At 36.6% G+C, this 18,310-nt stretch overlaps 1 protein-coding gene across 1 annotated transcript in view; it reads left to right on the forward strand.

Annotated features, from left to right (window-relative positions):
- The first annotated feature begins 326 nt into the window (after positions 1-326).
- abcc2 (ATP-binding cassette, sub-family C (CFTR/MRP), member 2) overlaps positions 327-18,310 on the forward strand; it is a 54,949-nt gene continuing 36,965 nt past the window's right edge. The window contains exons 1-12 of the mRNA XM_053479728.1: positions 327-777; positions 4,983-5,156; positions 5,523-5,666; positions 7,976-8,116; positions 8,209-8,331; positions 8,451-8,506; positions 9,357-9,591; positions 11,848-12,032; positions 12,235-12,412; positions 13,475-13,729; positions 17,059-17,124; positions 17,498-17,635. Of these exons, the coding sequence (XP_053335703.1) occupies positions 736-777; positions 4,983-5,156; positions 5,523-5,666; positions 7,976-8,116; positions 8,209-8,331; positions 8,451-8,506; positions 9,357-9,591; positions 11,848-12,032; positions 12,235-12,412; positions 13,475-13,729; positions 17,059-17,124; positions 17,498-17,635 (1,737 nt within the window). The 5' untranslated portion in view covers positions 327-735. The remainder of the gene's footprint in view (positions 778-4,982; positions 5,157-5,522; positions 5,667-7,975; positions 8,117-8,208; positions 8,332-8,450; positions 8,507-9,356; positions 9,592-11,847; positions 12,033-12,234; positions 12,413-13,474; positions 13,730-17,058; positions 17,125-17,497; positions 17,636-18,310) is intronic.

An 18,310-nucleotide genomic window follows, 5' to 3' on the forward strand; every position in this document is an offset into this window, starting at 1 on the left:
CTTACTGCACAAATTGAATCAGGGCTTTCTGAAAATGAGTTTAAAAGTAGAGAAGTGACAGTACATTCCTTTCTAAAGGAAAAGAGTGTTATGTTTATCTTATACTGTAACTGAGGAAGTCTCCCACCCAATGCCCTGAAGCTCTGAAGCTTGAGGTTCAGGAGACATGAATGAGGGGAAGCGAATAACAAACATTCTCTCTCTCTCTTTCTCTCCCTCCCACCCACTGCTCTCTCGTTGTTCTTCCTTCCTCTCATACAGTCACCATCATTTTGAACTTTAAACTCGTGAGCTGCAAAAACATACCACACTACACTGGACAGCGATCTTGTCGCCTCAATATCATAATTTTTTCTCAGGCACAGGGAAAGAGTTTCTTCGTAACGATGTCTGATCATTTTATTACTCTGTAGTGATTCTGTGATTGCCTAAGACGAAGATGGAGTTAAGCATTAACTGGATCATCAGCAATCAACGGCAACTTTTTTTTTCTGGAGGTTTATGGCTGATAAGATGGTAACTAGCTCAAAAGTTAGCAACCACCCCACAGCAGAGCGGAGTTAAGCATTAACGGGAGCTACGCTTACAAACTCTAAAACGCTTGTGAAAAGTCCTCCAAAACCCTAATGTCTGGGAAGCTGTAAGAATCGCTATCAGAGATTACTGTATATTTGCTGCTTAGAGGGATCAGCGCCTCTATTCACTCAGATCCTTAGCGGCGAGAGGGGAGAAACTATGTCTGCTACTCTGGATGAGTACTGTGGGTCAACTTTCTGGGTGAGCTTTGAAAGACTATTTTTTGGTTTATCATAATTTCACACTTCGGCAGTATTTTGTTTTATGGTGTAATTTTTCTGTTTTTGTATTTATACAAAAGAAATGAAAGTCACTGCTTGTGGTATGTTTTTCATTGTTGGACTTCATTAATACTTAGTTATTAATGAATTATAAGCAATTTATCCACATATTGTAATACACTTGAGGTTCTATGAGTTTATGGAGATTATGATATAATTTAATAGGATAAGTTTATGATATTCTTCAGTGTATAGTAAAACCAAGTGTTTTTATGTTTAAGCGGTTTTATTTTAAAAGAGCGTTTTCTATTGTGTTCTTAAGGATTGATTATTGAGACCTCTGAAAATATAAATAAAAAATTAATGGTGTAATGTTTTAATATTTAGTCATTCCAATTTTCAAGCCATAATAGTACATGTTCATAATTTCATAATTTTAACATTTATGATTTAACAAAAATTATAAATTGATAGGGAGGGGTTTGACAAAAATTGATTTAACATAAATAATACATTGATAGGAAGGTTTGGATTTGTATATAATAAATAACTTAATCAGAGTCTGTAAAGTTATATATTATAGAAAATTCTAGAGTTAATAATCACCAAATGATATTTGCTTATCAAGAGAGTTCAGTTTATAATCATGTTGATAATAATGACCAAGCAGGAGCCATGATGGGCATGACTTCACCTGCTATCTCTGGAGCATGAGTTTGCAATTTAGTACGTAACGAAAGCTCGCAAGTCACATGGTACAGTACTATCAAGGCACTATCGATTTTCTACTGTAAACATCGACATCACAAAGTAATTTAGAGTAGTAATTAAAAGTAACGTTTTTTAACGTAAAGTCCTACAGAATTATTGGCACATTTCATGAAAATGAGTCAAAAGTTTAAAATGTATAAAAATAATAACATGCACAGAATGATACACTGAGATCAAACATACTTGGATGGATTTATGGATTTAGGTTTAATATAAACATGTTTTTAAGGATAAAAAGTTTTAACATGGTACTAAACCGGCACATTACGATATAAACCTGAAGTTCCCTGCTGTATTTCAACCACAACCACATGTTGCTTATTAAAGTGCATTCTAAGTTATGTGAAAACTAAATCACTCTATACTATAGTGTAGTTCCAAAAAGTAATTCTTACTGCATGCTTTCTTTATAATCTAAAAAAAATGAACTGTGAGTTTTGAAAGTCTCCCTATTCTTGATAAAACGGATTGTTTTCCACAAGCGAATAACAAAATTTAAATGAAATATAAGTCTAAATGTTTTAAGGTAAAAATACAACTTAGACTTTAATTTTTTTTGATTAGTTCATAGTAAAATTATATATTGTATATACACGTGTATGTATATATTTATGCACTCATTTCACTTTTTTAACTGATTTATTAATCAAGGTTCAATACTTTCTTCACCCACTGTATTTTAAAACACAGAATACAAAAATATTTGCTTTATGTATGTTTTTAAGAAGCATTAAGAACAATGAGAATACTTTACTTCTTCAACATATGTTAAGGAACGCTTAAATAAGGAAGAGGTAAAAATCATGTTGATAATTAAGATATATAGTAGTATGAAATGAATGACTGTGTCAAAGCTATGCTGTGTTGATAATTATGTCTAAACTACCTAAGACTACCTTTGGACCATGAGTTTGCAACAAAATCTTGCAAATCACATGGTACTATAAGTTTTTAAGCTCTATTTTCAGGTTTAATATATATATACACCTGAAAATATATATTTTTTATATGTATTTATATATATATTTTACAGTATACATAAAATTAAACCTGCTTAATATATACATATTTTACGAATAATGTTTTTTTTTTTAAGTAAAGTATTTTTGTTATGATATTTTCTAAGGTAAAGACTCAATATTTTATGTTCCAAATGCTACTGTAAGATTCAGAATTATACAAACTTTTTTATTGCCTCAGGGAAATTGCCTTTGGTTTGGTGCCAGTGTGCAACATTAAACATAACGTCAAACATTCAGAACCGTGAAAAAACACAGGCAGTGTGACAAACAAGCAGCGCGGGAGGATAAGACAACAGAGTCAGTACAAATACACACTGGATTCTATAGAAAAAAACCACGGGGGACAAAAGACATAAGACATTATATCAGTGCGTCAAAGGCATCACAGATCCACCGGCACATTTTTCACTGTGGGGAATCAGATGCTTTTCCTTTGAAAGCAATTGTCAAGACAGAGTTTATTTTATGCCACAGTGCCTTCACAACAGATGTTATAAATACGGAAAAAGAAATTAATTTAAATAACATTTAGTGTGAAATTAAATGTGAAATTTGATGTATTAAATTTTACACAAAGAACTGATATTTATATAGTATCCCCACAAACCTTGACACATTTAAAGGCAATAATGTTGTTTTTCTGCTTTGATATAAATAAAGCTAAATAGATTTTCCAATTTGTTGAGCACATAAATGTTTTTTCCTCATTTTTATGAAGGGTGCCAATAATTTTGGAGCACAACCTACTGTTTGCTTGTACAAAAGGTTACCAAACACTTAATGATCTTTGTATTTTAGCAGTGGCAAAAACTACGAGTGCACAGTAAAATCCCAGTGGGCTTCTGAATTACACACTTAAATCGTTTGCATTGTCGGAATTGGCTGATGCTTTCATCCAAAGCTTTTATTACAAGCCGCGCAGAGTAAAGTTAAAGACTGCTTTCTGGCAAATTACTGCTGCTGGGATTTGCGCACTTCAGTTCAGAGCCCACCTATTAATCAGTGCCACTAACTTCCTACAGAAAGCAATGAACAGTACTTGTACTGTAATGCATTATGTGAATGATTCATAATTCATGATAAAGATATGAAGTCTAATGTTTTTTTTTCAATGATTAAACTGAACAATTTGTTAAATGCCATGTGGTGAGTTCTTACTCTTATCCCGACATTCAATCTAATGCTGAATGCAGCATTAATTTAATTAAAGAATTATTAAGTACTTACAGATTCAGTTAGAAGTTTAGATACATGCATCATGAACATGAATGTCATAGCAATATCGGCCTTCCAATATTTTTTTAACTACACTTGTCTTTTTCTTTATTAGAAGAAAAAATCTGAGAAAATGTCTTTAAGACATATTTTCAGAAATCAAAATAAAAAGTCAATGCACAACGTGCTTTGGCAGCAAAAAAGCTATAACTTTTATGATGCTACCACCACCATGCTTAACACTAGCATTGTTGAATGGGGTTTTTTTTTGTTTGTTTTTTTTACGCCTCCATACATCAATGGTTAAAACTTTGCTCTGGAAAGTGGATTGTCCACGTGGTCAGCTTCAAGGTTAAAGGTGCTGGGTTTTTTTCCTGTGTGGCAGTTTTCAGTCCACAGAAATATAAAACTCACTGAGCTGTAGAAAGTGGCACTGGTGTTTCTTCTTGACAAAGTGGCTACATGCCCCCAATTATATGTAGTTGCATTCCATTTTTTTAAAGCCATTCCTGACTGTAAATCTAACACCCTTCTCCTCAGATCTGCAGTGAGCTGTACTACTGTACTGTATGTGTTGGTCAGTCCAAAGAGTGCTCTTAAAAGAACCCTTTTTATGCTGGCACAGAGAAGCTACTAGCTGTTGTCAATCATGATCACTAATGGGAAGTTGAACAAAGTGTTTGGCAATTTAAAAGACATTTCAGGACTTTCTGCGCCACTGAGTTAATAATCTAAGTGGTATGTTTAGATTTTTGATATATGCATGTCTAATTTCTGGTTCTTTTCCACCAGTAAATGACCAGTTTAAAGAAATCATTGAAAGCCCAACATTGCCATGGCAACTTTAACTGCGCCTATATACAGTATATATAATTATTTGACACTATGCTGGATTCTGTTCGGTAAGAATCAGTTATGATGTACCGATAAATCCAGTATGCAATATGTGGACAAGCAGTGACTTCTTACTACAACATATTTAATTACACATATTTTACAAAACACATTACATATTTCATTGGACAATTGGATTCCACTGATGCACAATAAATATTGGGTAACAAAAAACAACTGTTTTGGTCTTCCTCCATTGGTTCCCAATCATTTCTGTAATATTTTAGCAAGATTTTTGGAATGTATGTTTTTCATGTGCACTGTATATATATACCTGTTTTAGAATGAATCATTCCTGAATCGCACGGATCCGGACCTGCCTGTGTGTGTGGAGAGAACGGTGTTAGTATGGGTGCCTCTGGGATTCCTGTGGCTTTGTGCTCCCATACACTTGGCCAGACTATTCAAGAAAAAAGCTCCTAAATCTCCATTGTCCAACCTCTACATCAGCAAGCAGGTACAGTAGATGTTTTTCAACCTGTCATTTATATGAATAGGCATAAGTACTGCCTCCAGAGAGAAAACAGTTTGTGCCATAACACAGGCCAGATGTGTCCCCAGTCAACCGATGAATAACTTGATTCTTCACAGAGAATTCAAATGATTTGATCCAACAGATAGATGAAATATGTACGCCTGTCCACAATATCTTTATTCACATTATTCTGGCTCAAACGTCTAATCCTTATGAAAACATGTTTGGTGAGATTTTGTTTATCAGTCCTTCACTCACTGGGCTTTGCAGCTGCAACAAAATAAAAAGTTCTATCAGGGTCTTTTTGTGCGTATCGACACTTAATTATTCTGTTTTTTTTTTCATCAGGTTGTAACAGGACTTCTGTTCTTGACGGCTATTTCTGGACTTGCTGTTACACTTGCTGAACATTACGGACCGACAGATGATTCAGGGGATAAAATCATTTCAACTGTGCTTTATGTTAATCCTGTGCTGTTTGCAGTCTCTTGGGTAAGCTGAAGATCAGCTGTGGCTCAGATCTTCAAATCTTTAGATTACACTTTACAGCTAGACATACTAAATTAGGATTATCACCGCTTAAGCAAAAGCTTGGAAAGCTTTATTTTTCCGAAGGTTCCTTTTTTAATCATACATATGGAAATTTGATTTCATTTTAATTTCAATTTCAAATCTTATTTTTTAAATACATTATTTTAAATTGCTAAAGAAAACTAAATATAGTCATATGCACCTGCACATTTTTATTGATTTTTAATATGAGAAAAAGTTTCATTATTGTTAAAATTGCATATTTTTTATTTCCAAATCTTAATCTTTAATCTTGCTGTAGATTTGCTTAATATAAAATAAATAGTGTATGCAGGATAAGTTGAATTTATTTAATATTTTGTCTGTTTGTTGCCTAAACCTTTCCATACACCATACTGTACACTCGAACAATGTTACTATGTTCTATAGTGTGTACTGTATGTAGCACCTGACAGTTATATTTTGCATTAACTGTAAATGTCCCTATATGTGATAGCCAGTAAATACTGTCCTTTTCAATGTTGAAATATCGATATTTTTTCTACTATTGTGCAAAAGTCCTTCCTCATTCGTGCTAAATTACATAATGTAGATTAAAGTAATGAAATGAGAACAAATGTTTTACTGTCACAGGCTGCAAAGTGGCTTAAGATACAATTTAAAAACTGATTGTTTATGGAACACCAACCTCAGCAGCAACCTCATTTCCCCTCTCGTCTGTTCCAACCACTCAGCATTCAGCATCACCAGTAAACTAATCACCGGCCTGATCATCTGTCATCATCTGCACCTTTTTTTCACTGGTTCATGCCTTAACATTGTTGTAAAAAAGGGGACCAGACCAAAATGAGAGGAATACTGGAGAACCGTTCCTCAAGACTAAAATACAAGAATGTCCGACTTTCAGAAATATATCAGAAATGCCTTGTGGTTCAAGATGTTTGCACAGCGCTAGGCTGTATAGATTGAAAAAGTATAGACTTTCTTAAAATTAAATTATTAATGATGATCTTTTTGATGAATGATTAAAAAAAATCTTCTTACCTTCAAAAAAAAATAAAGAAATATTCAGAAATATCACATTTAGCTAACGAGATTTTAGACAGCTTTATGCAAATGCACAGTTATTGCACACATATCTTAAATGACTCCTTAGTAACCATGATCTGTTCTAATAGATAGTGAAAAGATAAAGGCACACGTTTTATACAGAAGAACGGTTTAAAGGGTATACTTGCTTTTGCACTGAAAAACTGGTAGCACAAATAAAACCTTTCATCAAAACAGGGGAAAACAAATCAAGATTAAAATTCATGCTATTGTACCACCTACCAGCACAGACAAAGACAGAATGCACTGTTGCTCTAGTAATCAATACCGGCATGTTAAATCTCAGGTATGCAAATTAGCACTCACTGCATGGAAGCACAGAGAGCATGGCACTGCCTGGAATGATATGAACGACATGAAATACAATACGCTCGATCGCCGACACCTGAACATCACATCCATATGCAGTTCTTCCCTATAAAGTTGGAAGCACACAATCGTCTGAAATATATTGTGTGAATGTTGGAGTATTATACAACAAGAGACTGCTTGCCATTTCAGGCAGTTTACTGCTTTTAGATTTTCAGGCAGTTTGACACCTGATGTGTTTTCTCAGACTGCAACGCATGCAGAGAAAAAAGGTTTGATTTAAAAGCCCTTAATGGCTGCTGAAATAGTTGGCATCCGTGGCGGAGTGATCTCCTTATTTGTATTAGACATTAGGTTTCTCATCTTCTGGTAGGTGTGAACTGTTCAGTTGTTTTTTCCAGTATGAACACAATGCATTCAAAAGTAAAAGTACACAATGTAATATGTTCAGGCAATAAAGTGGCTAAGTGTTTACTAGACTGTCACCTTGCACGTCCAGGGTCTGGGTTTGATTCCCCCCTTGGCTGTGTGTACCTGCAGTTTGCATGTTCTCAGCCTGCTTGGTGGGTTTCCTCAGGGTACTCTGGTTTCCTCCCACTGTCCAAAAAAAAAAACATGCAGGTTAGACTAATTATCCTTCCCAAATTACCCATAGTGTGTGAATGTGTGTGTGCCCAGCAATGGATTAGCATTCTGTCCAGGCTGTACCCCACCTCATGCCCTAAGTCTCCTGGGATAGGCTTCAGGCCCCTCGCGACTCTGTATAAGATGTTCATTTTTAAATGAAAGTGGCCAGACTTTAATTAAAGTTTGAAGTGTATGTGCTCACCATGCACATTTCGATTTTCTAGGTTTTGGTAATGCTCATCCAGGAAGGTGTACGCCGCAAAGAGAGAGCCGTCGATTCCACAAGCCTCTTTCTCTTCTGGCTGCTGTTGGTCATCTGTGAAATCTTTCCTTTCCAGACCCTTTTACGAGATGCATTAAACCAGGTACTATTGCAGATCATCAGTGGGTTTTTTAAGGTGGAAAGCATTTTTGTGTTCGTTTGTGGTTGTGAGGCAATTTTTGTCTATTCTTTTAGGAAACCATAGCAGATCCTCCCAGGTTCTCTCTTTTCTACATCTCCTACGCACTCCAGCTGGTGGCTTTGGTTTTATCAGCCATTGCTGATGTTCCACCTGGCCTTAAAGAGATGGCAAAAAAGGTACATGTTTCTTCTGATATCTTTTGTATCGATTTTTAAAAATGAAAATGCACAAATTTGTGATTTTTTTAAATAAATATAAACTTGGCAATGGTTGATTTTTCTTCTTACATCTGTAGAACCCTGAAGCCGGTGCTTCATTTCTTAGCAGAGTCACTTTCAGCTGGTTCGACTGGTAGGAGTTCTGTTTCTTTAGATCTGCTTAATTTATTCGCTACAAAACCTCATCGCTGCACTATGACTTTTCAGTCTCTAATTCATATGCACACCCTAATTAATGCTTTCACTCAAAAACTAAATTAATGAATCAACTGAAGATGTAGAGAGTCATTTAATTAGTACTATGTTAACATGTTTTTCCTTTGTTGAATTAAAGAAGACCATTGTTCATTTAATATTGTAAGTATTACATCATTTTGGGAGCCAATCATTGTATTAAATTAAAAAATCTGATCAAAAACTGCTTGTTCTTTGAAGCACTTTGAAGCTTACTCTCTGTTTTTAATTTGTGATTAATATATGGATTAACAAAGCAGCAAGTTTGTCTTTTACATGCTTTATATGCTTTTGGTATTTTTGGAATATCATTATGGGAAGAAGTTTTGCATTCAAAGCTGAACCAGGAGGTTTTCTCAGGAGCTGTAGATTAAGGTTATTTCACGGTTGTTCTTTGAACTGGAGGCATTTTCTGACATTTCCATAGATTTCATTTAATTTATTGGCATTTCTGGTTGTACATTCCTTTTTTTTCATATTCGCTGGTCCCACTAAATACAGTATGGTCTTGGCTTCGTCTGAGAGTGTGTTTAAATCTTTACTTTGTCTCTTCTTGATTACAAGACACAATCGTTTTTCTCTATACTTAAGTTTAAATGAGTAGATAAACTTATCCACTGTGTGTCAGTAAATTGTAAACAACTATCATTCATGATGATGGATGGATGGATGGCAATGTTTTATACATGTTCCCCTTAATAAGGTATCCATTAAATATATACTGTATCCTGATTATCTTCCCTATCAAGGATGGTCCTCAATGGTTACAGAAGGCCACTGGTGCAGGAGGACATGTGGGAGTTAAATGAGGAGGACAGCACAGGCTACGTCAGCCAAAAGTTTGAGGACATCATGAAAGAAGAGCTAAGGAAAGCTCGGCAACGATTACAAAAGAAACAGAGCAAGAAGAAAAAATCGTCACCGAAGTCTGATCGTGACCAGAATGGCCTGGCCAAGGGAGTCAGTCACGACGTCTTGGTCATGGTAAAGGAATTGTCTCGTATGCCACTACACTTGTGTTATCAGGAATTCAGATCTGGTCTAAAACCAATTAAACCTAGATAAATTATTTCAGATCTTTTTAGTTTTTTGTTTTACTTATACTCTTTAATTCGAACCGGAATCCATAGTAACTTGAACAGATCTTCTGTTATACCGATCTTCCAGCCTCCTAACACATAGTATAATGCAGATCAATCTCTGTTATCCGTTATCACCCAGATGAGAAAGGGTTCCCTGTTGAGTCTGGTTTCTCTCAAGGTTTCTTCCTATTGTCATCTCAGGGAGTTTTTCCTTGCCCTTGTCACTGGTGTCCTTGGCTTGCTCATCAGGGACAATCTTATCATTTTGATTCATTCACATTCACATTTCATGCAAACTTCGATAATTCTTTTGATTGTGTAAAGCTGCTTTGCGACAAGGTCAATTGGTAAAAGCGCTATACAAATAAAATTGAATTTCCAGCCAATGCCTTAACGCCAACCACTGGCTGCAGTCCTTGTCCCAAGCCCGGATAAAATGGAAGGGTTGCATCAGGAAGAGCATCCAGTGTTAAACCTGTGCCAAGTCGTGTTTGGATTGGATAGTCCGCTGTGGCATCGAAAAGAGCAGCCGAAACAGCTCTGATAAAGCAGCCAATATCATTAATGTGAAACAAAAACAAAAAACAAACAAAAAAAAAACACACCAAGCAGCATGTGTGCACAGCCTTTTCTAATATGTTTAGACAAAAGCATTTCCCCCATACCATCTGGCGTAATGTGCTATAGTCTGATGAGACCATCTCTTAAACGTGTTAGACATCCGAAAAAGAAGAGAAATTTCACCACCCAGTTTGATAAAGACCCAAAGCACAAATCCAAGCTAAATACCATTGACAAGTGACTTGAAGAGCTCTGTGCACATGAGACCGCCTTGCAGTTTGATAGATCTGGAGAATTGCTTTTTTTCCAGAAGAAGCTAAAAGAAGGGGCCAAATCAAGAAGCCCAAAACACTGAGCGTTGTATTGCATGCGGCACTTTAATCAAGTATTATTGAGGTGTGGGCACACTTGTTTAACCAGGTCGATGTACGTTTTCCTTTTTTTTTTTTTAAACCATTGAAATATCCTTCATAGAAAATCAATCACTGCTTTCTGATCAGTCGAATTTGACAACTTAGTACTAAAGCAGTGCAACTGATCTTTTAATATACTGCATAATAATAATGTATGATACATTTTATTAATAATTATGAGTTCATTATAGGGTGTCTTGGTTACTAGTAAATATGAATTCAGGTCAGAATGGTGAAATTATTGGCCTTTAAGCACAAAGATACTGTATCTTTAAAACTGTCCAACGCATTATAAAAACATGGAAAAATGGTACATACTGTACCTGTCAACTGCATGGGAAAACAAATGAGCATGATGAAAATACTCTTTGCAATGCAAATGACTTTGGCAAGTTGCGTCATAAAAAAAATTAAATAAAAAAAAATCAACATTAGACATCACACCTGTTTTATAGTGAAAGTAAAGGCATTTCTATAGGCACAATGTAACCAGAGATTATACTGTAGAATTGGGACTAATCACCAGTGTGGCCATAAGTAAGACTAATCAGAAAAACTCTATATTTTGCTTGGGAGCACGAAGATTGAACTTTTAAGCAATGAAAAAAGAAAAAGATCATGTGGTCTAATGAGTCAGGATTGATCCTATATCAAAGCGATGGGTATGTCAGAGTAAGAAGCGAAGTGCATGAGAGCGATGTACCCATCATGCATAGTATCCACTGCACAAGCCTCTTATATGACCTGGGGTTGCATTAGAAAGTATAATAAATAAGAAATTAAATTTAGATTAACATTGCTGGGATTCCAATCCTGATTGAGGTAATTACGTTGGATGGTTGGACTGGGAACCTGAATTATTTGTTACACTGTTGAGGAATGCCTTGTCAATATAAAATGAGGTTATAATCTAAAATTATTAAATAACTGTACGCATTATTGTCTGGTGCAATCCAAACCATTAGTATAAATCTAAGACCACGTCATATATACTATAGTATTTATGATATATCATATGATTATGATTGGACATCATGAAGCTTGTTTATAGGAAGATAGGAAAGGCTTCTTCAGGTTACAGACCTGAGCATCTCGTTTTTATTGCACAATTCCTTGGAAAGCATCTGAGCTTTTAAAGAGTTCAACTTCGTGATTCAACATTTGTTTTTATCTTTTGATATTAGGAGGAAAGGGGGGAAGAGGTAAAAAAGAAGAAGAAAAAGAAGAAAGACAAAGACAGTGCTTCAGATTATCCTGACTCATGGCTGGTGCCCACTATTCTGAAAAGCTTTAAATGGGTACTTATAGAGTCTGCTTTTTATAAGCTCTTACAGGACCTTCTTTCTTTTGTGAGTCCACAGCTGCTCAAGTGAGTCACGTCATATACTTAATGGTTTACACACATTCAAGCTTTAAAAGAGACACTTCTGCTTTGAGGTTATGTTTTGTAAAGCTTTTACAATATGCCACTTGCATGGAGATACAGTGTAAAAAAAAATTATGAAATATCACCACTTTTTTATTTTATATATAATATATAATTTTTGGAATTTTATATATATATTTTCCAGAGTTATGATATCCTTTACTCAAGACAAATCCATTTTTACATGGTGGGGTTATGTTTATGCTGTGCTGCTCTTGGTTGTGGCAGTTCTCCAGTCCTTGTTCCTCCAGCAGTATTTTCAGCGCTGCTTTACTTTGGGTATGCAAGTACGCACAGCGATCATGGCAGTGGTGTATAAGAAGGTACACAAATCTTTTATCATATCATTAATTTATATCACTTTATAATATCTTCATAAGTGTGATATTTCTATGGCTTTACACTGTTTTTTTCCCCTTAATTTTGTTCCCTGGGCACTTTGTCTGGTTCAATGGTGAAATAAATAATACAATAATTTATACTATAAATAATTTATTTAATAAAATAAAATACCAAAAGAGCAGTACGAAAAATTAGTCATGAAACAAATGTAGAAACCGAATGACTTTCTGACATTAAATAAGATCCCTTTATAATAAAAGTAAAACATTACCTAAATTATATTTTAAAAAACAAACTGTTAAGTGAAATTGCAAACATCAGTATTTAAAGGTCAGACTTAACTGAGCCACAACAAACAGAGCCATGGTTAATGTCACAGAGATCACACTTTTTCTCAATTCTGATGTTTGATTAACTGAAGCTCTTGACCTGTATCTGCATAATTCTATGCATCATGCTGATTATCTGCTTAAATAAGCAGGTGTACAGGTGTTCCTATTGATGTGCACATTCAAAATTTTGTGACAAATCTGCAAAAATATCTGAAAAGACTTTTTCACAGCACTGTAAAGTAATAATAATAATAATAATAATAATAATAATAAATTTTTATTCAAGAATAATCTGGCAAAACTGAACACTTTTAAAAACTTTAACTTAAACCTTTTGGACTTTCACATTTTTCACATACACTTTACAGCTGTAACATATTTTTTCACACATATTTCAGCCTCAAAGTTTCAAATTTTGGGTCAAAGCACAGGATCAGCCATGATACGACGCCCATGTGGCAGAAAGCGGTGGTTACGGGACCAACAGAGGCAGCTTGGCAGTGTTTCAGGATGTACCTCTAACCTTCTGATCAATAACCCAGAACCTTACCCATTGAACCACAACTGAGCCCGCAACTTTTCGAGCTTGTCAGTTATTCAGACGTTACTAAATTGACTTTAGACAAAAAAACTTCTTCGCCAATCTCATGTCTAACTGTAATATCGTGGCATTGGTTGCACAGTTCTATGGCTCTTTTTCTTTTATTTCAGGCACTGGTCATGTCTAATAATGCAAGGAAGGAGTCGACTGTAGGGGAAACGGTCAATCTGATGTCAGCCGATGCTCACCGCTTTAATGATGTCACCAACTTTATCCACCTGCTCTGGTCGTGCCCATTACAGATTTGTATGTCCATAGCATTTCTGTGGATTGAACTGGGGCCTTCAGTTCTGGCTGGTCTCTTGGTGATGTTGCTTATGGTTCCCTTCAATGGGTTACTGGCCACCAAATCCAGGTCTTTCCAGGTACTTTTATTATTGTGACTTAATGCTGTGACGAAACATGATGAAAACATATACTGTAGCAATCCAATTCTTTTTGTCCTACAGCACTTCTTATAAAACAGTTGTGTTAAAGATATTATGAATACCTTCATAATGCATTATATGGCATCTTAAGTCTAGTTTTGAAACTGTTGTGTAATTTGTAATAAGTAATTATTCTCATAGTTATTCTCGTAGTTATAGTAAGCATTTTGTATCTCATGACAACTTATAAGGTATAAGCATATGAAATCTTAGTATCTTAAAAGTATTATTTCAATCTACAATATGGGATAAGAAATATAATGCATTATAAAAAGTGCTTATACTGCATTTTATTAACAAATCATTAAAGCATAGGTCATCATAGACAAATCCTTTATAGAAATTGTTAACATAAAATGCTTATGCTTTATAAAGTATTATATATAACTTTAACCACTTATGAGTACTTTTACATAAAATTTATATTTAAATTTAAGAAGTAGTTACCAACACTGCTTTCATTGATTCATCCTTTTATATATATATATATATATATATATATATATATATATATATATATATATATATATATATATATTTGCTAGAAAAGCCTATAAGATCCTGCACTAACTTTGAAGTGACACATTTCTACAGTAGCACTTTTAGCCTTTTAATTTAATTAAAGGGGCCCAGAATATTTTTTTCTTTTTGCCTAAAATCGCAAGAGTATTGCTGCGTAATTACTTAATGCATAAGAAACATCCAAAATGTCGAGAGTTTATTCTAATTGAGTCATCTGCCGTTGATGTGGTGTTTAATGAGGACAAAATATTCAGAGTAATTAACTTACATTACAGCACAGAGCCAACAGAGTTACTGATGTACTGAACTCTAAGTCAAGTGTTTTTTTTTTTTTGTTTGTTTTTTTACATCATTGTCACGTACGAAGGAGGAGTGAGGACGGATGTTTATTAAGTTACATTTCAGCATATAAATCACAAATGCTAAGTACAAGCAGGAACGTGAAAAAAATGGCGACAAGCTAGGACCTGAGGTTAAATGTACGGCTAATGCTAATGCTAATGCTAAAAACAACCAACACAAGATACTAACAGGTACAAAACAATAAGGTAAACAGCAAATTTAACAAAATAGACAACAGCACAGACACAGGACAAAAACTTAACTAAGACAAGCACTATATATATAAACAGACTAGGTGCAGGGGAATATAATTAAGACAATGTGACTGGTGAAATGCATGATAGGAATTCCTTCTGAAACACAAAAGTCTTCATTCATTCATTTTTCTCCATAGAGGGTCATGGGGGCCTGGAGCTTATCCCAGGAGACTTTGGACACAAGGTGGGGCAAAGTCTCCTGGGATACACCCTGGACAGGGTGTACCCCACCTTGTGTCCAAAGTCTCCTGGGATACATCCTGGACAGGATGTACCCCGCCTTGTGCCCATAGTCTCCAGGGATACATTCTGGACAGGGTGTACCCCAACTTGTGTTCAAAGTCTCCTAGGATACATCCTGGACAGGATGTACCCCGCCTTGTGCCCATAGTCTCCAGGGATACATTCTGGACAGGGTGTACCCCACCTTGTGTCCAAAGTCTCCTGGGATACACCCTGGACAGGATGTACCCTGCCTTGTGCCCAAAGTCTCCAGGGATACATTCTGGACAGGGTGTACCCCACCTTGTGTCCAAAGTCTCCTGGGATACACCCTGGACAGGATGTACCCTGCGTTGTGCCCATAGTCTCCAGGGATACATTCTGGACAGGGTGTACCCCACCTTGTGTCCAAAGTCTCCTGGGATACACCCTGGACAGGATGTACCCCGCCTTGTGCCCATAGTCTCCAGGGATACATTCTGGACAGGGTGTACCCCACCTTGTGTCCAAAATCTCCTGGGATACACCCTGGACAGGATGTACCCCGCCTTGTGCCCGTAGTCTCCAGGGATACATTCTGGACAGGGTGTACCCCACCTTGTGCTCATAGTCTCCTGGGATACACCCTGGACAGGATGTACCCCGCCTTGTGCCCATAGTCTCCAGGAATACATCCTGGACAGCAGGTACCCCATCTTGTGCTCAAAGTCCCCTGGGATACACCCTGGATGGGATATACCCTGCATTGTGCCCATAGTCCTCAGGGATACATCCTGGACAGGGTGTACCCCACCTTGTGCCCATAGTCTACAGGGATACATCCTGGTTAAGGTGTACCCTACCTTGTGCCCATAGTCTCCAGGGATACATCCTGGACAGGGTGTACCCCACCTTGTCCTCATAGTCTCCAGGGATACATCCTGGACAAGGTGTACCCTACCTTGTGCCCATAGTCTCCAGCGATACATCCAGGACAGGGTGTAGCCTGCCTTGTGCCCATAGTCTCCATGGATAAATCCTGGACAAGGTGTACCCCACCTTGTGCCCAAAGTCTCCAGGCATACATCCTGGACAGCAGGTACCCCATCTTGTGCTTAAAGTTTACTGGGATACACCCTGGAAAGGGTGTAACTCGTCTTGTACTTATAGTCTCCTGGAATACACTCTGGAGAAGGTGTACCTCGTTTTGTGCTCAAAATCTTCTTTGCACACAACGATATACCAATTTATCGCAGGGCACACACACCAAAGGCAATTTGTAAACGCCAATTTAACTAATGTGCAAGTCTTTGGACTGTGTGAGAGAACCAGAGGTTTTGGAGAAAACATGGCAAGCTCTGGCAGAACATACAAACTACACTAACCGAGCCAGGAATTGAACCCTTGACCCAGAGGTGCAAGATCACAGTACTAGCCACTATGCCACCATGCCACCAATTACAAACACAAAGGAAGAGACAAATGTGGAAGGACAATGACAATTGCCATTCCCCTCATACATAGCTCATATATATTAGAATATATCAGAACCTCCCAATGAACCTGCAGCATGCATGGGCCTGCATAAGGGCAACGGTGTGAGGTGAATAAACAATATACAATAAGTACACAGGCCAATAAATACAAAGGGCTTAGAACAAAGAATTTCATATAAACACTTGACTGTGCAGTGTGTATCAGTCTTGTAAAAGGATTGATTAGTGCACCTGTGTATCAGGTGGGAGAATTCAGGGGATGCAGTGGCTGTTTTGGAAGAAAAATAAACAATGATCTTCGTAGCTTTTGTCCACCGCAAGGTCTGAGCAGGTCTTAAAGCAGACAGTGATGCTCTCTATTCATTCCTGTATAAGTTCCTGCTTAAGAAAAAGATGTACTGTCTCCTTTTTTCACTCACAACTTCAAATTCAACTTTTTCATTTTCAGATGGAAAACATGAAGTTTAAGGACAAACGCATGAAAATAATGTCTGAAATCCTGAATGGCATCAAGGTACACGGTTTGTTTCATTTTACATTGGATATACTAATAATGCCACCTTCTAAGTGTATGAAACTTGATATTCTGGTGCACTGAACTATAGGCATGTTTTTTCATTTAAACATGTACAAAGTAGTCATATTATATCATGCCGTTTACAAGACGATGGCATTATGACTATGCTAAACTGAAAAGGTGAGAAGCTGCAGTTCCTGGTGTCAGCTTGAGAGCTGTTTGTCTTTTAGACCCAGCTGTCTCTGTGCTGGTGCCTGGAGGATTCTTTAACGATTATTCCCTTTGTGCTCATCTTTAACTTCCTGTTTTTGCCCTTTCCTTTCCTTTTTCTCTTTCACAGCTTTGTTTTAATTCCCCCATTGTTTTGCAGATTCTTAAGCTTTATGCTTGGGAGCCCTCCTTCCAGACTCAGGTTCAAGACATTAGAGAGAAGGAGTTGAAGGTGATGAGGAAGTTTGCCTACCTGTCATCCGTCTCTACCTTTATCTTCTCCTGTGCTCCAGCCCTGGTGGGTGCCAAGAGTTTTTAAACAGGATTTAAGTTTCATACATTTTATCCTCATATTAAGGGGTGCTCAAGGCAAACTGGGACTAGTGAACTAAAACTTTCTCGTGAATTAAGGCGTAAAATTGATTGGCATTTACAAAAGACTTCAAGCACTGTACGGCTGCATTGAAACTTTTGATGATCCTGGCTGAGGTGGCTCGGAGCCCACTGCAATGAACATTCACTAAGTGGAACACCAGATCCTTGAAAATTGATAGATAACTTGCAGAAGACATGAATGTGTAAGGGAACTGCACACACAATCATTTACAAACAGCATAATACAGGATGTTTAATCAGCAGTGAGTTATTGCCATAACTGATTTACAGTCCTGATTTGCATTTCCACATGTTTGTGCCATTAAAGAGTTTCTGGGAGGCCAGCGTTTTAGATTTTCAAGCACTGTGATAAGTGCATTAGTGTGGTAGGTGATTAGATAGAGAAATTAAGGTATTTTAGCTATCATATACTTCATATATTCTGTTATTCTGCCCAATCCAAAGTCCCAGTTTGACTTGAACGCCACTCGTTTATGAACATGTTTGATTTTCTTTTTGTAAGTACAGTAGTTTGTCTATTAACTAATGATATGACAAGAAAGGAAAAGGTCATTATAATTCTAAGTATATATTTTTT

Source organism: Clarias gariepinus, chromosome 20 (genome assembly GCF_024256425.1).
Source record: "Clarias gariepinus isolate MV-2021 ecotype Netherlands chromosome 20, CGAR_prim_01v2, whole genome shotgun sequence".
In the NCBI taxonomy this organism is placed as follows: Eukaryota; Metazoa; Chordata; class Actinopteri; order Siluriformes; family Clariidae; genus Clarias; species Clarias gariepinus.